The sequence below is a fragment of the Poecilia reticulata genome, linkage group LG11 (genome assembly GCF_000633615.1).
Source record: "Poecilia reticulata strain Guanapo linkage group LG11, Guppy_female_1.0+MT, whole genome shotgun sequence".
In the NCBI taxonomy this organism is placed as follows: domain Eukaryota; kingdom Metazoa; phylum Chordata; class Actinopteri; order Cyprinodontiformes; family Poeciliidae; genus Poecilia; species Poecilia reticulata.
In genome coordinates, this window is record NC_024341.1 from 11,776,570 (window position 1) to 11,794,623 (window position 18,054).

An 18,054-nucleotide genomic window follows, 5' to 3' on the forward strand; every position below is an offset into this window, starting at 1 on the left:
GTGTGTGTGTGTGTGCGTGTGTGTGTGTGTGCGTGTGTGTGTGTGTGTGATTACAGTTAAAAACTGTGCACTTGCATTTTACATCATTTCCTGTGAATAGCAACATCCCATTAAGGAAAATGCATCCTTCCTCTTATTTCTAAAATGTCATGTTGTTCTTTATTTTAAAGTCCAAAACTGGAAGTGAAATTATCTTTAAAAAAAATCACAACAGCTGTCCTACAGGATAATTTTATAAAACGAAAAAGAAAGCAGGAATTGATATCTTTTCTTTCAAAAGGTAGTGTGACATTGCCAATTCTAAACAGGTTTTATTGCTCTTTGAGTTGAAGAGGTTGCAATACAACCCTGCCTGACCTCAAGTAATGAAGTAGTACTACATTGTTCCACATGCCTAAACTAATGAGAAAAATAAACTTTACATTTCTGTGCAGCCACAGAATCTGTTTGTCTTCATTGTCATGTAGTGGAAAGATCAGAATATTCTCCAACTTAATCCAGAATACATAGAATGAATTTTATTGTCCCAGGATTTGTGTCATTTGACTCATTGTGACTGAAAACTGCACAGCATGAATGTAGGTGCTCAGATTGCAGGTTGCTGCAATCTCTGATTAAATGTGTGTCATTGGCACAGAATGAATTTGGCAAATTATTTTTAATAATAATAATAATAATCCTGGCAAACACCAGGAAAACGAGTGACATTATGAATCACATCAGTCTTTAACTCATTGCATCATGGGGAAAAAAATTATGTAAATAAAGCACTGAATGAAATTGTGTCAAAATGCGTCTTAGAGGGAAGAACCCATTCAACCTGCTATCCCAGTGTTCCCAAGACCAGAGCTGTCTTATCATATTATATCATTATTCCTTTGATGATTCTCAACTTCTTTCTTCATTATTCCCCAATGATGCACTTTAAATTGCCTTAAGAATACATCACTGCGTGCCTTTCCATAATTCCCAAATACAAACCTTTGACTATACACCTCTTAATATATTAATGATACGATAAACAGTTCCGACATCATAAATCTTTCAAATTTCTCCTGTTTTATTAATTTAATGCCAGGTACAAGTAATGATAAACTATAACAATTTAGTTTTGCAAAGTAAGATATTTAAGAACACAAACTTAAATATGTGCGTCAGATGTGTCAGGATGATTCAAAAAGAATTATTGAATGTGAAAAGCACATGGAATAAATTAGGCGCATGTATCAAACGTGCACCAAGAAACTGAAGTAAACACTTCTTTTAAGTCTGCGACGATCAGATGAGGTAAGGAGGCTTCACAACTGAAGTTAACCATAAAGTGCTATTTCAGTCTTTTAGTGTCCGAAGAAAACCCGTTTCAGGCTGCTGTCATCAAATTCCCACTTGTTGTGACTGTTTTTCCGCCGGCCCCTCGAGCTTATCGCTCTGGCCGCCCTTCCCCGGGCCCGGTGACTCTCCCTTACAACTAGAGACGCCCCTGTCCGTGTCGCCGCTCCCTTTCTGGGACCCCGGGTCGACGCAGCCTTCGGAGCCCTCAGAACTGTGCGTCCTCAAGTGCTTGCTGAGATGGTCGGAGCGCATGAAGCGCTTCTGGCACATGGGGCACTCGAAGCGCTTCTCGCCGGTGTGCGTGCGCACGTGTCGCTGGAGCTCGTCCGAGCGCGTGAAGCGTTTCCCGCAGAAGAGCCAGTTGCAGACAAACGGCCGCTCCCCGGTGTGCCAGCGCAGGTGCGCCTTCAGGTGGGAGGTTTTGCCGTAAACTTTTCCACAGCCCGGGATGTGACAGCTGTGCACGCCCCTCCGCCGTGGACTCGAACCCCCCTGACCGTGTCTGTCTGCCTCCTGACAGTTTGGACAATCGCAGGTAGCTCTACCAGCGTATTTGCGCGACGAGGGCCGGGAGGGGCTGGGTAGAGGAACAGCAGGGGTCCTTGTCGGAGGAGGAGGAGGAGGAGGTGGTGCTGCGCTCGTAGACTCCGTGTAGGGAGGTGGCCGGAAGCCGTCAAACATGTGCTGCGGGCCGGGGAGCAGGTGCTGAGACGCACCGGTGCTGTAGGCGGGGCTGTAGTCGTTACTGTAGCCGCTCAAGGCGCACTGTAACCCGGCTGAGTTCTGCGGGTCCACCCAGCTGGAGCCCATGTCCCACCATACCGCAGTCCCGTTGCTGACCTCTCCAGCTGGCTTTATCCAGGGATCGTAAGGATGCATCCTCTGGTAAATCCCTGCTATGCCTTCCACCGAGGATGGAAATTTTGGCATGAACACCGGGCGTTGAGCGGACGCGCAGTCAGAAACATCGTAATCATAGGACGGCACGGCGCTGTGGCACAGCGAAAAATCACTCCCTGAAGAAGAGCTTGGAAGCGTCACTGAGAAGGCGCTGAAGGCCTCTGGTGTCAGTCCCGGACCATTATTCCTGGAGATCCCAGAGGAAACTGCGATCGCGCTGCTGTTGGTCTTTTTCCAGGTATGAGACCCTTTGGTGAGTAACGGGACTCCGTCAGACACAGCAGGGGAGCAGGAAGGGCTCGGGTCCCCGATTCTACTGCAGGTGGCGGCCAGCATTGCCAGCGGGGTGCTGCCCAGCCTTGGTTCTTCCTGGGGGAAAAACAACAAAACAACCGTCATTGTTAAAGTTTGAAAGTCTTTTTTGCCTGAAAATGCAAACAGTTTTTTGTGACATATTTTTAACTGCAACAGGTTAAAGTAAGTTGTGACACTTACTTTGCAAGAAAGGGTGTCAGATTTGCATACGAATAAATGTTCCCCAATACTGAATAATAATAATTAAAAAAAAAACCCACTAAGTTACACCAAGTAATATTGACTAAATGCTACATAAAATATTTAGAAAAAAAAAAATTCTGCAAACTTACGCCTAACGGTGCAGCCATAAACTGAGCGGTGATGTCTTCCTCTGACGGGGATCAATGTGTTTGTCTCTGAGTGTGTGTGTGTGTAGGTGTGTGTGTGTGCCCTGACTGGATCCAATCAGTCTGAGGTTTCGTCTTCGTTTCCTTTACCAGTTGTAGATCCTTTGCGCCTTTGAAGTGCAGTTGGGAGCTCCCGGGCCAATCAGAGAGCAGCGCGAGCCGTCTCCAAACATCTGCGCGCTAACAGTCTCGATGTCATCATACATTCGAAAAAGTCAGCTCTCGCGAGCGAGTTCACTTCAGCAGCTTTTAAAAATAATCTCAGGTATTTGAAGACAAAAAAGTCCAGCGCACTAAGCTCGAAGACAGACAGTGTTTATATGTATTTATGGCAGTTGGTCAGTTTTACTTTGTTTTGACATAATTTATATTAATTTCCCAAAGATATCAGATTGGAAAAAACGGACATTATGCCTCTTAATTTCCCTCTGGGATTAATAAAGCATTTTTGAAATGAAATGAATTAATGTCTACAATAAAGGGAAGAAGATTGAGATTTAATCAATCATAAAATGCATTCACTGATGCAATTTATTATACAGAACAATTGATTTTTGATTGGCACTTAATGGTTTATTTCCAATTGATTTAACTGCGTAAAAACTGAATGAAACGCAATAATTCTGAGAATAAATGTACAATTTACTAGTAAAACAAAGTAGGAAGAGTTTTGTGAATCAGCAATGAACCGTCACAATATTAGCTAAGCTTGTAGAAGTAGTAAGCTTTATTAAAAGTTTTGTTTTCATCTTTCCTGAGGTGGGACTGGGGGGACGATCAACCAACCAGATGTGGATTTTGGGACTCATAAAGCTATATCGCATTAAATACCCTTTAAGGAAAATGCAATATTTCATTAGAATTCTTTAAACTCAACGTGAAGAAATTTAAATGACCACTGTAGATAATATACCTCTGTTATTTATTGTATTATTTCCCCTGATATTTGCTTTTCATTTTAATCAGACAGATTATGTGGCATATTAAAGGTGGAAAAAGTGTCAAAATGTTTTTAATGAATATTCTTTTCTTGAATCAGAAATGTCTGGCTTCCACAGAGGTCTGTAAGCTTTTACGATCTGTACATCTGTATGTTTTAAGATGCTTTCTAAAGTTTTTTTTCGTGTGTGTGTGTGTGTGTGTGTGTGTTTTTCTCAGTAGGCTGGCTTTGTCAGAGAACGTTAAAACCTCTAGTTTTATACTCTTTTTTTTTTTCCAGGATGTGAGGCCATGCAGAAGAAGAGGCTGATAAATGAGAGGCTGTGCCCATCCTGTCCCTGGGGCGTTTCCAGCCTGCCCTGGGGGAGGGAAGGGAGGACACCACCACTACCTCCGCAATTTCATCTCTTTTAACACCAAACAAATGTCTTTTAAACTACAACTGTGCCTTTCTAAAGCTCAGCTAGTTTGAGGATTTAGTCTCACCTCTCGAGTGTGAATGAATAAATGGGAAATCCCATTCTTAAACTGAGCATAGTCGACAAAAATCTAGCCCCGAAAACCCTGGGAAATACCCAAAACGATCCCCATCTTCATAATCAATGAGCGAGAAGCACAAAGGGGGGAATTTCATTTGAATTTCTAATTAAAGAGACAGCATTAAACTTGTTGTTTGATATTTTCTTTTCTTTCCGTTCCTCTTATTTCTTTTCTTGTACGATCAGCCTGAGTGAAGTCAGCTGGTCTCATATGCCATGAATAAGTCACTTACTGTATATCTAAAGTACTATACCACTCCCTTGACCACACAAAGCTTACATGCTGTAGAGTCTAAAAGTAAATATGAAGAATATTATTTAATAATTATGAAAAAATTGTAAAAAAAAATATTCAGCAAATGATACAATTTAATGTTTGCAGCTATGCAGAAGCAATAATTCTACTGTACAGATGTCTTCTTTTTTCTTTGCCACCAGTGAGGCAGAATGGGGGCTCAGATGAAGACCATTCATTATTTTTGATGTGATGAAATCAAAAACAAAAAGCATCAATAGATCATCAGTAGAGATTCAGAACAGAATTGGGCCTATTTAAGTTCACCATAAAGCCACAAAAGCAATGCCAGAACTTGCCGGACCTAGCTGTGCACACCACATCCTACCTGAGTGTTATTTCTTACAATATCTGTCTGTGATAGAGGAAGTTCATGCCTCCACTGAGACTACCTTAGGGACACTGTTAACTCTTGACTCCATGCTTCCATTTTTCTATTTTTATGCATATTCTACAAAGTATGCTATGTCCAAATCCTTAAAGAACAACAATGACAAAGTGGTGAAATTTTAGAGAATCTCTAGGACTTGCACAAAAAGTTATAATCTATAAAAAGGAGAAATTAGACAAGCAGCGTAAAGATGCGCAGTACTGCACGTGACGCAGTAAGTCGGGTCTTCGCAGGTATCTTTCTATAATATTCTGAACGTTTACCCCAGAACCTAGCTATCAGAATGCAACAGATTATGGCTGAAAATGTCAAATTGAAAATAAGAGATTTTGAAAAATATCTTAAAGTCATTTCGACAAGGTCCATTATTCTGACGAAATGAGAGGCCTTCCCACACTGGCGTCTGCCGCAGCCCGAGGCACGGCTGTGTGCACAGGTGGACTTTACAGTAGGCCGTCCTCCCTTTAACCTGATCGCCATCCTCACACGCAAGCCCAACAGCTGTCCCCTCTCTTTCAGAGGCATTCTTTTCCCACACTGAAAGTGTGTGCATGTGTCTGCGCTTAAAGGGCACCCAGTGAAACCCTGTCCAAAGCCTCAACCTGTTCCTTTTGGCTGTGATAATGACCACATTATCACGCGCCATCGAACGCCGACAAAAAAAGATTGTTGGGAGCTTTCCAATCACTTTGTGGGCACTGAGACAGAAAGAACAGAGAGAAAAGAGTGAAATAAAGATCTGGCACTTCTCAGGGAGAGGGGTGGGTGAAGTATTTTATTTCCTCTTACTGCTCCCCTTCCCCCCTACTGTCCTTGGGGTGCTTTCTGCAGCTATCGTGATCGGCTGTCCCGCTGAGACAATTAGCGGGAGAATTAGAAGAGTCAAAAGACAATCTGCTCAACACAACGTAAAAATATCCAGGGTGGCCAGGTGTTTGGCCAATCAGTCCGTGTTTGAGAAAGAACGAAACAAAGAGGGCTATACAGTACCTTGCAGAAGTATTCATACCCCGTTTCCATGTTGTCACATTAGAAACCCAACCTCGGTAGATTGTGTTGGCATTTTTATGTTCTACACCAACGCACAACAGTGAATCAAAGTTCGAAATGTGAGGCATTCATTCTCTTTTCCTCCGACGCTTTTGATAAAAAGTCCAGGGGAACTGATCGCTTCCAGAAGTCGGCTGACTAGTAAACAAAGTTCAGCTGTCTGAGTGGCTCGGAGGGTTCGTTAGAGAAAATTAGAGGACAAACAGCATCATGAAGACTAAGGAACACAGCTGACGGGGTCAGGAGTCAAGTTGTTTAGAAGCAGGCTTAGCTAATGAAGGAATACTCAAAGTATGTTCCGCAGTCCTAATGCCACAACTGTAAACCTGCTGAGACAATGCCTTCCACCTAAACTGGAGGGTCATGCACATTAATCACTGAAGCACACAAAAGACAAAGGGTAACTCTACAGAGATCCACAGTGAATGGAAAAAAGAAATAAATTGAACAACGGTCAAAAAAAGAACAATTTTCAGGCTGCCACACAGCAAATAAGTGGAAAAAGGTGCTGTTGTCAGATATCTTTTGATATTTAACTTTATGGCCTATTTATAAGACCTTATATGTTTCTGAAAACATATAGCGTTGGTAGAAGCTGTGGGGAGGCTTTTCTTCAGGGAAGCTGGTCAGCATTGACAGAGAAATAGATCTAAATACAGGACAATCCTAGAAGAAAATCTGAATGAGTTGGTCTGGAAGGTTAAGAAAAATTGCAGCAAGATCCTGGTACATCAGATTCAATTCTGAATGGCCCTGTCAAAGTCCAAGCCTAGAATAGGAATTGTGGCTAGACTGGAATACACACACACACACACGCACACACACACACACACGCACACAAGCAGCGATGCCTGAACAGAAGCTTCCATTATGAAAAGCTATCAGATCCCTACGGAAACCATGTGTCCTAATCCCGGACAGACACAAAGATACTATTTTTAGCCCCACCTCCTCGTCCTCAGAAGTCTTACAATGAGACGGAAAGCAAGGGAGGACAAAAAAAAAGAAATAAGGAAGCTTTCACAGCTTAACCTTGATTTAAATCATCAAATTAACTTCGATTATCGAATTTCGGACCTTAACCTAATGCTGCCGGTTCATCTGTTTTTTGTTCTCCACAGAAACTGTTGTCCGAGGTGGCGGTGTCAGTGTCAGTGGAGGACAAGGCAGTCAGCAGGTACTGGGTGTCTGTTTCTCCTCTTTGTCCCCGCGGATCCACTGCCAAGGACCAGAACTGCTCAGGGGTACAGCCAGGCCAGACGGTAAACACACAAAAACAAATGAACCATTATCACGTACTTAAAGAAAAAAATTCTAAAAAGAGGCATCCGGAGAGTGCGCTAGACGTATCGGAGCAGCACATATAAACACATCACTGAGAGCTTTACGCGACAGAAGAGATTTGGTAAATAATCCGAGTTGAGCGGATTATAATCTCTATTTAACAGGGAAACATTCCCATGTGATTCCATGACCTTTTCTTATGATAACCCTTATACCGTGCTCCATATGAGAGCATTAATGGCGGCAGGTAGAGCATTTATATTTAGAAACAGACTCCTATGGATACCGGGTCCAACACCTGCTCAGAAAGCTCCTTTCTGTACTCTACTACAGTAGCTATTTGCTGCAGTAGTTTTGAATGCTACTCTCAGAAAAAAAAACTAATTTGTATATCTGAGAAATCTTCTTTTCTTAAATTGCTCCATAAGATTTGTTCCCACCGAAAGGTTTGGTGTTCTCCGTCCAACACTGAGGTGCTTACTCACTGCCTCATAATTACTCCTTTGTGCACAAATTAATGCCCAGCGTTTTCATCCATGGGCGGATTACACTGTATTATGGAAAGTACCGAAATTTACCAGAAGGGTGATAAAAATCAAGAAAGGTTGACTGTAGATTCAAATCTTTATGTATAGTCAACAGCAGTATAATTATTCTGAGTCTTACTGTTACTGTAGTTGGGTTTTTATTAAAGACTTCCAGTCAGTGAAGCGTTGTTTGTACACTGTGCTAAACATCCTGTATTCAGGGATTATCTTCAGCCGAAATCAACAAGGGAAAGTTTTGTTCTGTCCCGAATCAGCTTTTATTGTAGCTTGCTTTGTTAACTGAACATTATGCCTGATTCTGTGCTGTACAAAAACAAAAGAGTTTGAGAATTTCCCTTTCATTATATAATTATTCCAGGCCTACAGTGAAACTGAATTGCTTCAAATAAGCATCAGCAGACAGCATTCAACGTGTTTACAATCGGAGTGCTAAGATGTTTATCCAGTAAATCATTCAACAACTCAACTTTATCCACAAGGATATTAGAGTTAGAAGTCCTAAATTGCATTGCTATGTACTGTATTTTGTTATCTTGTCCAGAATTGTGTTGTATTACACCTACAGAATATTGCGTCACATCATGTCATAGCACAACGTGTCACAGTGTTTTATCACTTGTGTTGTGTCCAGTGTGGGCTGCACAGTGGTGCAGGTATTAGCGCTGATGTGTTGCCTAAAAAAGGTCCTGCAGCATTAATCTGTCCCATGCAGACATCTTTTGCCCACACTATTTGTGGGATGTGCAGCTTATAAAACATAATCTTCATCAGCTTTTCTGCTCCTTCAGAGCATCAAGACATAAAACAGTGTGCTGCCATAAAAGTGAAATTATTTGGTATTCCCACAATTCTGCAATTTCTGCTTTCCTAGAGGATATTTTTAATGTATATTTTATTATTTTAATTGACTGTTCTTTTAATATTCCCAATAACTGACGAGTAAAGCCCCCCTGTCATTGCATTTATGCCTCTCTCTTGCCACAGTGATCACAGACATTTTTGTGCGCCAGTTTGCACCTGCTTTTCAGACATTTATTGCACATACTATTCTTCTCATTTTGTTTACGCAATCCTGTTTGATTTGTATGAGCTTTCAACCTTTAGAAACCCTTAGTCATTTTTCATGTATCCTCTGAATCATCGGCAGCCCCTAGATCAATCTGTGCTTCTTCTCTTGCTCTGTGGTTTGTAAGTAAGCTCACAGGCCTTCGTTTATGATGCCTCTCTTAAAGTACTCCCGCACTTTATATTGCTTCTGCCTTTTAGAATATTGAAAAACATACATAACTCAACTCCATTAGTGAGCAATCAGACGCTTAAATTTCATTCAGAAGGTGTCGAGCCAGCAAATAGTAAACTGATGGATGTTACTCTTTCCTTGCAGGTCTACTTTAATATCACCGTTGGCCAACGCTCCTGTCCTGATGATGGTGAAGATGAAGATGTGAGAATGTTGGTGCATCCGGTGGGCTACAATGAGTCCACTGTCATCAGTATCCGCTCTAAATGTCAGTGCAAATGTGGACCAACAAGCCGTTGCGATGGCAACGACCAGTCACCCTGCAGGGGAAGCCACCACGGTGTCAGTCAGGAGCAGAGGCCGGATCATGGACACATGAAAGACCCGAGCTCAGATCCAAATAGAAGTTGCAAAGCAGATGGGTCAAATGTGAGCTGCAGCGACCGGGGAGTGTGTGAGTGCGGAAAATGCACGTGTGAGCAGAGCAGGCTTGGGACGGTGTACGGGAAATACTGTGAAATTGACGACTTCTCCTGCCCGTATCAGAAGGGACAGCTGTGTGGAGGTAAGGTTGAAAAACATTTCACATCATTTCCAGTTGAATCACAAATACATTAAGATCAGGCAGTGCTCCTTTAATGCGCCCGAGTTCTTATTGAGACTCTCTTCAATTTCAGGCCGAGGCGTGTGTGTGTCAAGCGAGTGTGTGTGCGAGGTCGGCTGGACAGGCGACAGTTGCAGCTGTCCCACCTCCGAAACCAGCTGTCAATCCGCAGACGGCTTGCTTTGCAGCGGCTGTGGAAAATGTGTGTGTGGCAAGTGTGTGTGTACCGATCCCCAACGATCTGGAGACTTCTGTGAGAGATGTCCTACCTGCCAAGTCATCTCAAAATCCTCCTGGTACTTAGTCAATCACTACTTATATCCTAAATGCACAAAATAAACTCCTGCAGAATTTTTTTAAAACTCTTTTACCATCGACTTGGTAATTTGTTTTGTCTATTTTCAAAGTTTTTTTTTCCTCTTCCTCTTAGTAAGAGTGTGGACTGCCATCATTCTCGAGGTCTCTCCCAAAAAGAGGCGAAGCTATGCAACACCACCTGTGCTCTTCATATCGGCTCCAAAACAGATTTTTCAGGTACAACAAGTAGAAACTTGGATTGTGGAGAAATGTTTAATTCCTGCATGCTAACAGAAATGAACATATTGTAAGTTGAGATCAGTACCCATAGTTTCACTTAGAGGTGCAGCTCAGCACAGCAAAAAAACTTATAATTTTCCCTCATATTTCTATAAATAGCTACAATAACCTAAGATGGGCTAAAAGAAGAAGCCAGTGCCACACAATAATTAGGTTGCCAAGCTATGACAAAACTCAGATAACTGTGGATCGGGTAGTTGTTACTCTGTACACATTGGGACATGTTTTTTTTTTTTCTTTTTTAAAGCTAGAAAGCTGCAGTTTCAAGTTACAGGGTCAGAACAATCCTAAAGTTCCGAGGACTTTGTGGACTTAAAGCTATTTAGTGCTCACCTCATGTGTTGTGCTTATTGGCTTTTCTGAACACACAGCTCAGTGGGACTGTGTTCTGAGTTTGACCTGGATAGAGCTGCATTGTTTTGTGTGCACACATTTCAAAAGATTTCCTATCTAACTGACCTTCCTCCTGATATTAGAAACAACAACAGATTATATACGTCAGTGCATCTAGAGTTTCTGAAAGATGGTCACAAAATTTTCTATCATGTTGGAAGTAGGAATAGAGATGGGTTAGTATAATTCTTTGTATCAACTTTCCAAAGCCAAAATAAATCATTGTTTATTTGGACGCAGAAGAGTTCAGCTGCAGGCTTGATGAGTAATGTTTAATGTTTTTGTAGGCGTTGTATTAAAATCTGAAGTAAACAAGAAGCATGAATTGCAAAAATAATGCTATTATAAAAATAAAAATTACAACCGTATGCTTCTGATCAAATACCTTAAATGACTTAATTTAAATTCAGAAATACTTTATTTATCCCAAAGGGAAGTTAAATGTAACTTGGCCACTAGGTGGCTCAGTGGGTAGCGCATGATTGATGGAAGAGATCACTTGAACTTCCACCTTATTTCTGCTCTTTGGTTCTACTCTGCATCCATGATGTATCATTTTCAACTCACCTGGTATTGAGGTCGTTTTACTTGAGCTTTTGAGATGCTAATCAGCTGCTCCCAGTTGTGAAAACAATACCTGTTGCCACGGTTATTCACTATACCAACTTTCCCTAAGATAAAAAAAAAGGCGAAAGCAAAAGTTCTTGTAGCAACATGAGCCAAATCCGGAGGGAATAGCCGTTAAAAAAACAACCAATGCCTCGGGACAGAAAAATTTCCAAACAAAAGTTTACGAAGAGAACAAATCAAATCTAACGTCACAGAGTCACTCCGACATCCTCCCACCATGTGGAAGCGCAATCGTAGAGGCAATCTAGGTGCAGTTTTAATGGAGCAACTCTGGCTGCCCTTCACATTCGGAAGGATTTTAATACAATTTGGAAAATAATGTAGAGTCTATCATTCTACAATGAAAAATATCTCTCCCAAGTGAAAAACATTCAAGGCAGCTGCCAGCCTTTCCAGAGGTGGATATCCACGCGAGTTCATCCAGAGATCGAACAGCGGAACGTAAATAGACGTTACAAAAGAGCCACGTGTCGGAGTCTCCCTGCTGCAGATTGGACGTGAAATCCAAAACTGTACAGATGTTTGAGTGGTTTTACAGAAGAAAACAACCAGCCATACAGTTTAGGGTTTTCATTTGCTTCTGCACCAGTTCTTTGGATGGACAACACCAAATTAGAGAGACGTTTGGCCTCAACACAGAATGCTAAGTTTAGCCTAAACACATCGCATTATCTCAACACAAATGTGTGACATCAGCTGCCAAGCACGGTGGTGGAAGAGTGATAATTTGGGCCTTGCTTTGATGCAACGGGACCTGGATAATTTAAGATATACTCAGTCTAATTCAAATGTTGTAAATTACCATTTGCAATTCTGAATTACATTAATTTCCATTGGCATGATTTATTGTTTCATTAAGAATGAATCATTCTTGCTTTCAAGACATCAGCTTTAAGGGATTGTTAAAATAACTCTTTGGGACACTTTAATGTATCCCAACTATCTTTATTTAGTACCTCATGCAACATGAGGCACTGCAATTTTAAAATGAATGAATGCTAAATTTAAGCTTCATCTGCTAAAGAGGAGCTATTACCGCTATCTCCAGTATTTCCAGCTATTGAAATGTGTTGTTTATTTAGTTTTTCACAGCTGTTGTCTTTTTCTAAATTACTAGCAGCATTTTTATATACCAAGATTTTCAAATTGACTTCAGGCTTGGGCTTGGTCTGAATCTTTAACATGTCTGAGATTTGAATTTGCTCAGTAATGACAGCTGTCAGTATCAGTTTCAGATCAACTTGCACTCCGGTCAGGCTCAGCTTCACATTAGCAAAAGACCAGAACAATGTAAACACACACACACACACGCACACACACATGCTTTCCTGCGAGGTCACTTCCGTTGCTACCACGGCTGCTCCAGTACACCCTGGTGGATTGGAGTCAGCAGGCCGGCTGTCAGTGCTACAGCTGTATTTTACATTTTCTTTTTAGATTCCTGCTCACTTTGTTAGTTTCTCATGCACAAACACACACCTAATCTGCGCGCACACGCAGTTGCACATCCAAGTGTTACAGTTCATCCCCGCCTTCCAAATTTTTGGAACAGGACTGTTCATTGNAAGCCGACCAGAAATTATGTTAAAAACATAACATTAAGTCCATTACGTTGCGATCATTAATAAACCTCCCCTGAACACAGCGGTGGTTGATTAGTTAATTTTAAACTCCTGCTCTGCTGGTTATTTTGGTAATGAAACTGAAACGCACAGAATTGCGCATCACCTTGTTGAAACAATAATTACTGAGATTATTATTGTTGTTGGATTATTAATTTGAACATGGTTTGTTGATTTTTTGGTTGTTGTTCTTTAATAAAGTTCTGAACGTTTTGATAAGATAAGCCAATCACAAGAGGACGTGCTGGTCTCAGCATCCTGGCGACGTTTAGTTTGTCACCTAATGCCGAGATCGACTCAAAACCTTCCGCGATCGACGTGTTGCACCGCTGCTCTAGTAAAGCACAAATAGTTCAGAAACAATATGAAATGGGAAAAAAGCTATTTTTTAACTGATTAAGTTGGGTTTTAGATTGTTCTTGAAAAACTAATCAGTCACGGCTGCACAGTGAACACATTGATTTTTTTTACAGCAGACAGCCGCTCCTCTCTCTTGCAGGTACTGCGTACCCCCGCTAAATCTTTTAGGGGTACGCAGTACCCTGCCGTACCCCCTTACTTTCACCCCTGGGAGACATGACAAAATGTGAAAAAAGACTTAAGGGGTAAGCAAACATAAAAAAGTTACATTCATTCATTTTAATATCTTTGCAAAGCACCCTGAAATCAATTGTAAATGCCAAATGAACACCAAAATATCCAGCATAAAAACTGCTGTACGTAGCACCACTGTACTTGTAAATATTAAATAATGTGCAGAAATGTAAGCGAAAGATCTGATCCAATGCAGCCTGAGCTGTATAAATGACTGACAGTGTGCATGCCTCACATTAATCAAAATGTGATGTGATTAATCACTGCTACGCAACTGGGCGGGATGATAGGCGTTAAAATTTTCTCAACTCTCCACATAGAGCCGCAGTTTTATAGTGAACCAGTTTGTCGAGTCGTGGCGTCAACAGTTTAAGGAGGCAAGAAAGCTGAGGGTTGAATTTATTCACAATAACATCAGGTTTATCCTCCTAACCTTTATCTTAATGCAGACCGGCATGGCATTTGAATACCATACATACAGAATACAAAATTAGTGAGAAATTATTTCCTGAAAGCGAAAAAAAAAAAAAGTTTCCCCCTTGCGGACTAGGCAAGATGCCTCACACGCCCTGAGCTGGCTCGGTGTCAGCTGAGGAACGACAGCGGTTGTTTTCCACTTGATCCAGACAGCTGAAGACATCTGCTATCATTAAAGAGCGACTCTTTGTGCAGTTTCCTACTCTGTTTGTCTAATTTGTAAGAGTCATGAGTGTGTGGTCACAGACAACTCACCGAATTGTTTCCACAAATTTATAGCTAAGGGGAACAACGGTCGGAACAAGTCAGCAGCTAAACATCCAAAGAGATGTCATGGTGATGAGCCACAGCTGCGGAGTGACGCCACATACATTCAATCATGTTCAGTGGCACAAAGTGGTGAGTAAAGGGATGACTACTTATTATTACTGTTCACATATTTATCTGTCTATCTGTCCATCTCTTGTCATTGTTTGTATGTTATTGCTAAACAGGTATGGGAAAATGCTGTACATATCTGTTAACACTTTTTGCTTTTCTTTTGGCAACCTCCTTTCCTTCCACGCACACACTCACACACACGCACACACTCACACACACTCACATATGGCATGAACAACAGAAACAAGTGCCAAAAAATGAACATGTGGCAGCAAAAGCCATAAATCTCTTCCAGTTTACAGCCTCACCTTTGGGAGACGGAGACTTTCTGACGCCAAGGCTGCTGGTGACAGATACACACCTACGCTTACGTGTGCACAGAAAGTCTGAGGGTAACACGCGAAGAAGGACAAGTGGCACGCAAGCATGCAGCTGATTCACTGATGCATGGACTCATGCATTCAACTGTTTTATAAACCCTTTCGTTGTCCCGCACATCTTCGAGACGTGGATTCACGAAAGAGCAAAATACAGCGTGAAGCAATCACCTTCCAACTCTGGGTGAAATCCATTGTCCTGTGGTGCTCAGTGTGGCTGGATGTGGTGCAAAGGTGGTCAAATTTCTTTTGACGCATTTTCAAAAGAAATTTGCATGCGTCATCAGCCTGGATGTCATATTAACTTTTGGCTCTTAACAAGATGGGAGAGTTTTAATGACAAGAACTAGTTGCGCAAGATTTAATTAATCGTGGATTTTTTTTTCTCATTCACACTCATTCTTACGCTAAGACATGCATCCCCTTTCATTTGAATTAAAGTGGTTACACTGTCTGTAGCCATCAACAAAGATCGAGGCCTAATTCTACCTGGAGATTTGACGACTAATTTAATTTAATTATCTAAAATGGGTTGAGGTCGGGAATGTTGGTGATGCCATTTGGAAAAGTCTAATGAATACCTTCCCAAAGTAATTTCAATAAAAACTGTCTCGCTAAGATGAAAGGAAATGTCCAGGGTCAACCCAAGAACAACCAAGATTCAAGTCCACTATGCAGTAAACTGGAGATTGTTGGAACACGACTCTTTCTGACCACTTTGAAGCACAAGTTCAACATTGACAAGAGTTAAGAGAGTGCTGACCGAGAAAGAAGTTGCAGATGCTGAAAGTAGTTGCAACTTTCAGCAGTAACTGAAAGTTGCAACTATTTAGCAAAAAAATAAATATGTCTGGCAGCAGGACATAATTTCTTAGAATTCAAAGACAGAAGAAAGTAAAACACCAGACATCAAATACTAAAAATATATATTTTTTGTGAATAATTCTTATTTTTCTGTTCCTTCGTTGTAGTGATAGGTTGCTATATCATTAATGTCACTTTTGTATGGCACTATGAATAAAATTTTTGCTATTAAGAACATGAATCATGACGGTGTTTTCTTCTGGTTATGATAAATGAACAAAAGTCCAAGTGAACAAATTTAAAGATTTTGGGTACAGGTGTGAAAATATTTGACAGTATTATTTTTGCATTTTATAGTCATCACATAATATATGTTAGTCTAGCCTATAATTTTTCTGCTGCTCCCATACACATTTCAAAGTTTAAACATACAGTCTACTTTAGTGGATGTGTGAAAAATTATTTTACATTTTTTAAAAATGCCCAACAAAGATTAAAAGTAATTCTTATGTTTAATTTTTGAATAACCATGTTTGCTAATAAATCAAATAGTGAACTTTTATGAATTAGTTGTTTTTACACTGAATTTTCTATCAACAGAAACAGGCGCAAAGTGAGCGGAACTTTTGGGCCTGTCAGGTCAATGGCGCCATCTTGTGGCAGTCACAGGAAAACAAACAAACAAACAAAAAACACAAAAAAACGCTTTAATATGTTGCGTTAGCTAAAGTAAGAGGAACTTGACAATTATTGGTTTGTGGCGGACAAAACACAGGTTCCACTTAGATTTTCCTTCTCTGTAAACTACAACATTAACTATTAAAACAGAGTTAAACATTCATGTGAACGTCTTGATTTAACAATGGTGTTGCTGGAAATGAACCTCTCCTCTGTGCATTTCACTTGTCGGTATCAGAAGACACGGCCGTCTGTACACCACACCTCCTTCCATCACCGCCACCGTGCATGCAAACACAGTCGACACCCCTTCATCGGAAAAGACCACGTTGCCTAGCAACGCCCTGCCAAGTGGCCCAGGGGGCGGTGACGAGGCCCTCAGCTTCCGCAGTAATTACAGCGCATGTGTGTAAATGTATGTTTCTGGGCCACACCAGGTGTGTGTGTTGCTGTACTGTAGTTTCACTTAGAAGCAGTGCCGTTTTTATGTTATACTTGAATGCCATCTGCCTGTTTAGATTTTTTGGGAAATCCTCACATAATAATTTAAGATGAACACATCAGTTATTATAATGACGTGGATTCGATTCAAGATGTCTTCTCCAGAAAGAGCCAGTACACCTGTTCTTTCTGGTTCACACTAATGATTTCTGCTTGGCAAACTTGGGCTGTGACTCTTCCTAGCTAAGATCAATGGATCGGGAGAGGCTCTTGATCGTCCAACCCGATCCCACAGTGTCAACATGTTGACTGCTCCACTATTCTGTGCTGAAGGTTTGAAATGCAATTTCCCTGTGGCAGCGCATCACTTTTGCTACTTTGGAAATCTTGTTTCTGTTCCAGTTCTTCTGTCCCACAGAAACCTCTCTGTGCTTCAGAAGAGGAAATGCCTTTTATGGTATGGTGCTGTTGAAGGTCTGTTAGTCAGCAAAAAAAGATCTCATGAATTGATTATTGTGGCAGTCTTGAGATAAATCTAGAAGGAGGTGCAAACCACAAATAAAATCAAAATGCAATGGTTTGCTCATAAATTAAATGTGCTCAAACTTAGAATTGCACAAAGTAAATGGCGATGTGGAAAGAAAATCTATTCAAAACAAAGTAGCTCAATGCTCAGTGTGACTGGATGCGTAAACACCTTTTTTTTAAGTATTGTTCTAGATTATCAACTGGATTTGGGTCTGAACTACTGGCTCATTCTGACACATGAATATGCTTTGCTCTATTCTAAATCATTCCACTCTGACTGGATGATAGAGAGTGAACTGTTTCCTCAGCCTCAAGTGTTTTGCTGTGTTTAACAGATTTTCTTGCAGAATTTCTCTGAATATTGCTCCCTCTGTCTTCCCCTGAATTCTGATGAGTCAGAATTCCTGCTGAAGAAAAGCATGATGCTGCCACCACCACGCTTATCTGTGGGAGTGGTGTTCAGAGCCATATGAAAATTTCAGTTTTGGTCTCACCTGACCGGATCTCCTTCTTCCACATGTTTGATTCTTAATAAACTACAAACAGGACTTATTGTGGCTAGATTTTACAAGCAAAAGAGTGATACTTCTCCTGTTCACAGATTTTCCCACCTGAGCTGTACATCTCTGCAGCTCCTCTAGAGTTATTATGGATCCTTTGGCAGCTTCTCACATTAACCCTTAGACTGAGTGCATGTCCTCACCTC

The 18,054-nt window shown here is 41.1% G+C and overlaps 2 protein-coding genes and 1 long non-coding RNA gene across 4 annotated transcripts; 2 read left to right on the top strand and 1 right to left on the bottom strand.

Annotated features, from left to right (window-relative positions):
• Positions 1-762: 762 nt before the first annotated feature.
• sp8a (sp8 transcription factor a) lies at positions 763-4,130 on the bottom strand. The gene is made up of 2 exons (XM_008421764.2): positions 2,880-4,130; positions 763-2,601 (listed from the first exon to the last, which is right to left on the bottom strand). The coding sequence occupies exons 1-2, from the start codon at positions 2,895-2,897 to the stop codon at positions 1,375-1,377; spliced, it is 1,245 nt and encodes a 414-aa protein (XP_008419986.1). The 5' UTR covers positions 2,898-4,130; the 3' UTR covers positions 763-1,374.
• Positions 2,388-4,442, top strand: LOC108166685 (uncharacterized). 2 transcript variants are annotated; one of them, XR_001777045.1, is made up of 2 exons: positions 2,388-2,470; positions 4,156-4,442. It is a non-coding gene; the product is annotated as an uncharacterized LOC108166685 (long non-coding RNA). The 2 variants fall into 2 exon arrangements; XR_001777044.1 differs by having other exon boundaries at positions 2,398-2,485.
• A 2,790-nt stretch (positions 4,443-7,232) lies between these two features.
• Positions 7,233-13,004, top strand: LOC103472512 (integrin beta-8-like). The gene is made up of 4 exons (XM_008422213.1): positions 7,233-7,412; positions 9,367-9,787; positions 9,900-10,122; positions 10,257-13,004. Exons 2-4 carry the CDS (start codon positions 9,433-9,435, stop codon positions 10,432-10,434), a joined length of 756 nt encoding a protein of 251 aa, XP_008420435.2. The 5' UTR covers positions 7,233-7,412; positions 9,367-9,432; the 3' UTR covers positions 10,435-13,004.
• Positions 13,005-18,054: the final 5,050 nt, after the last annotated feature.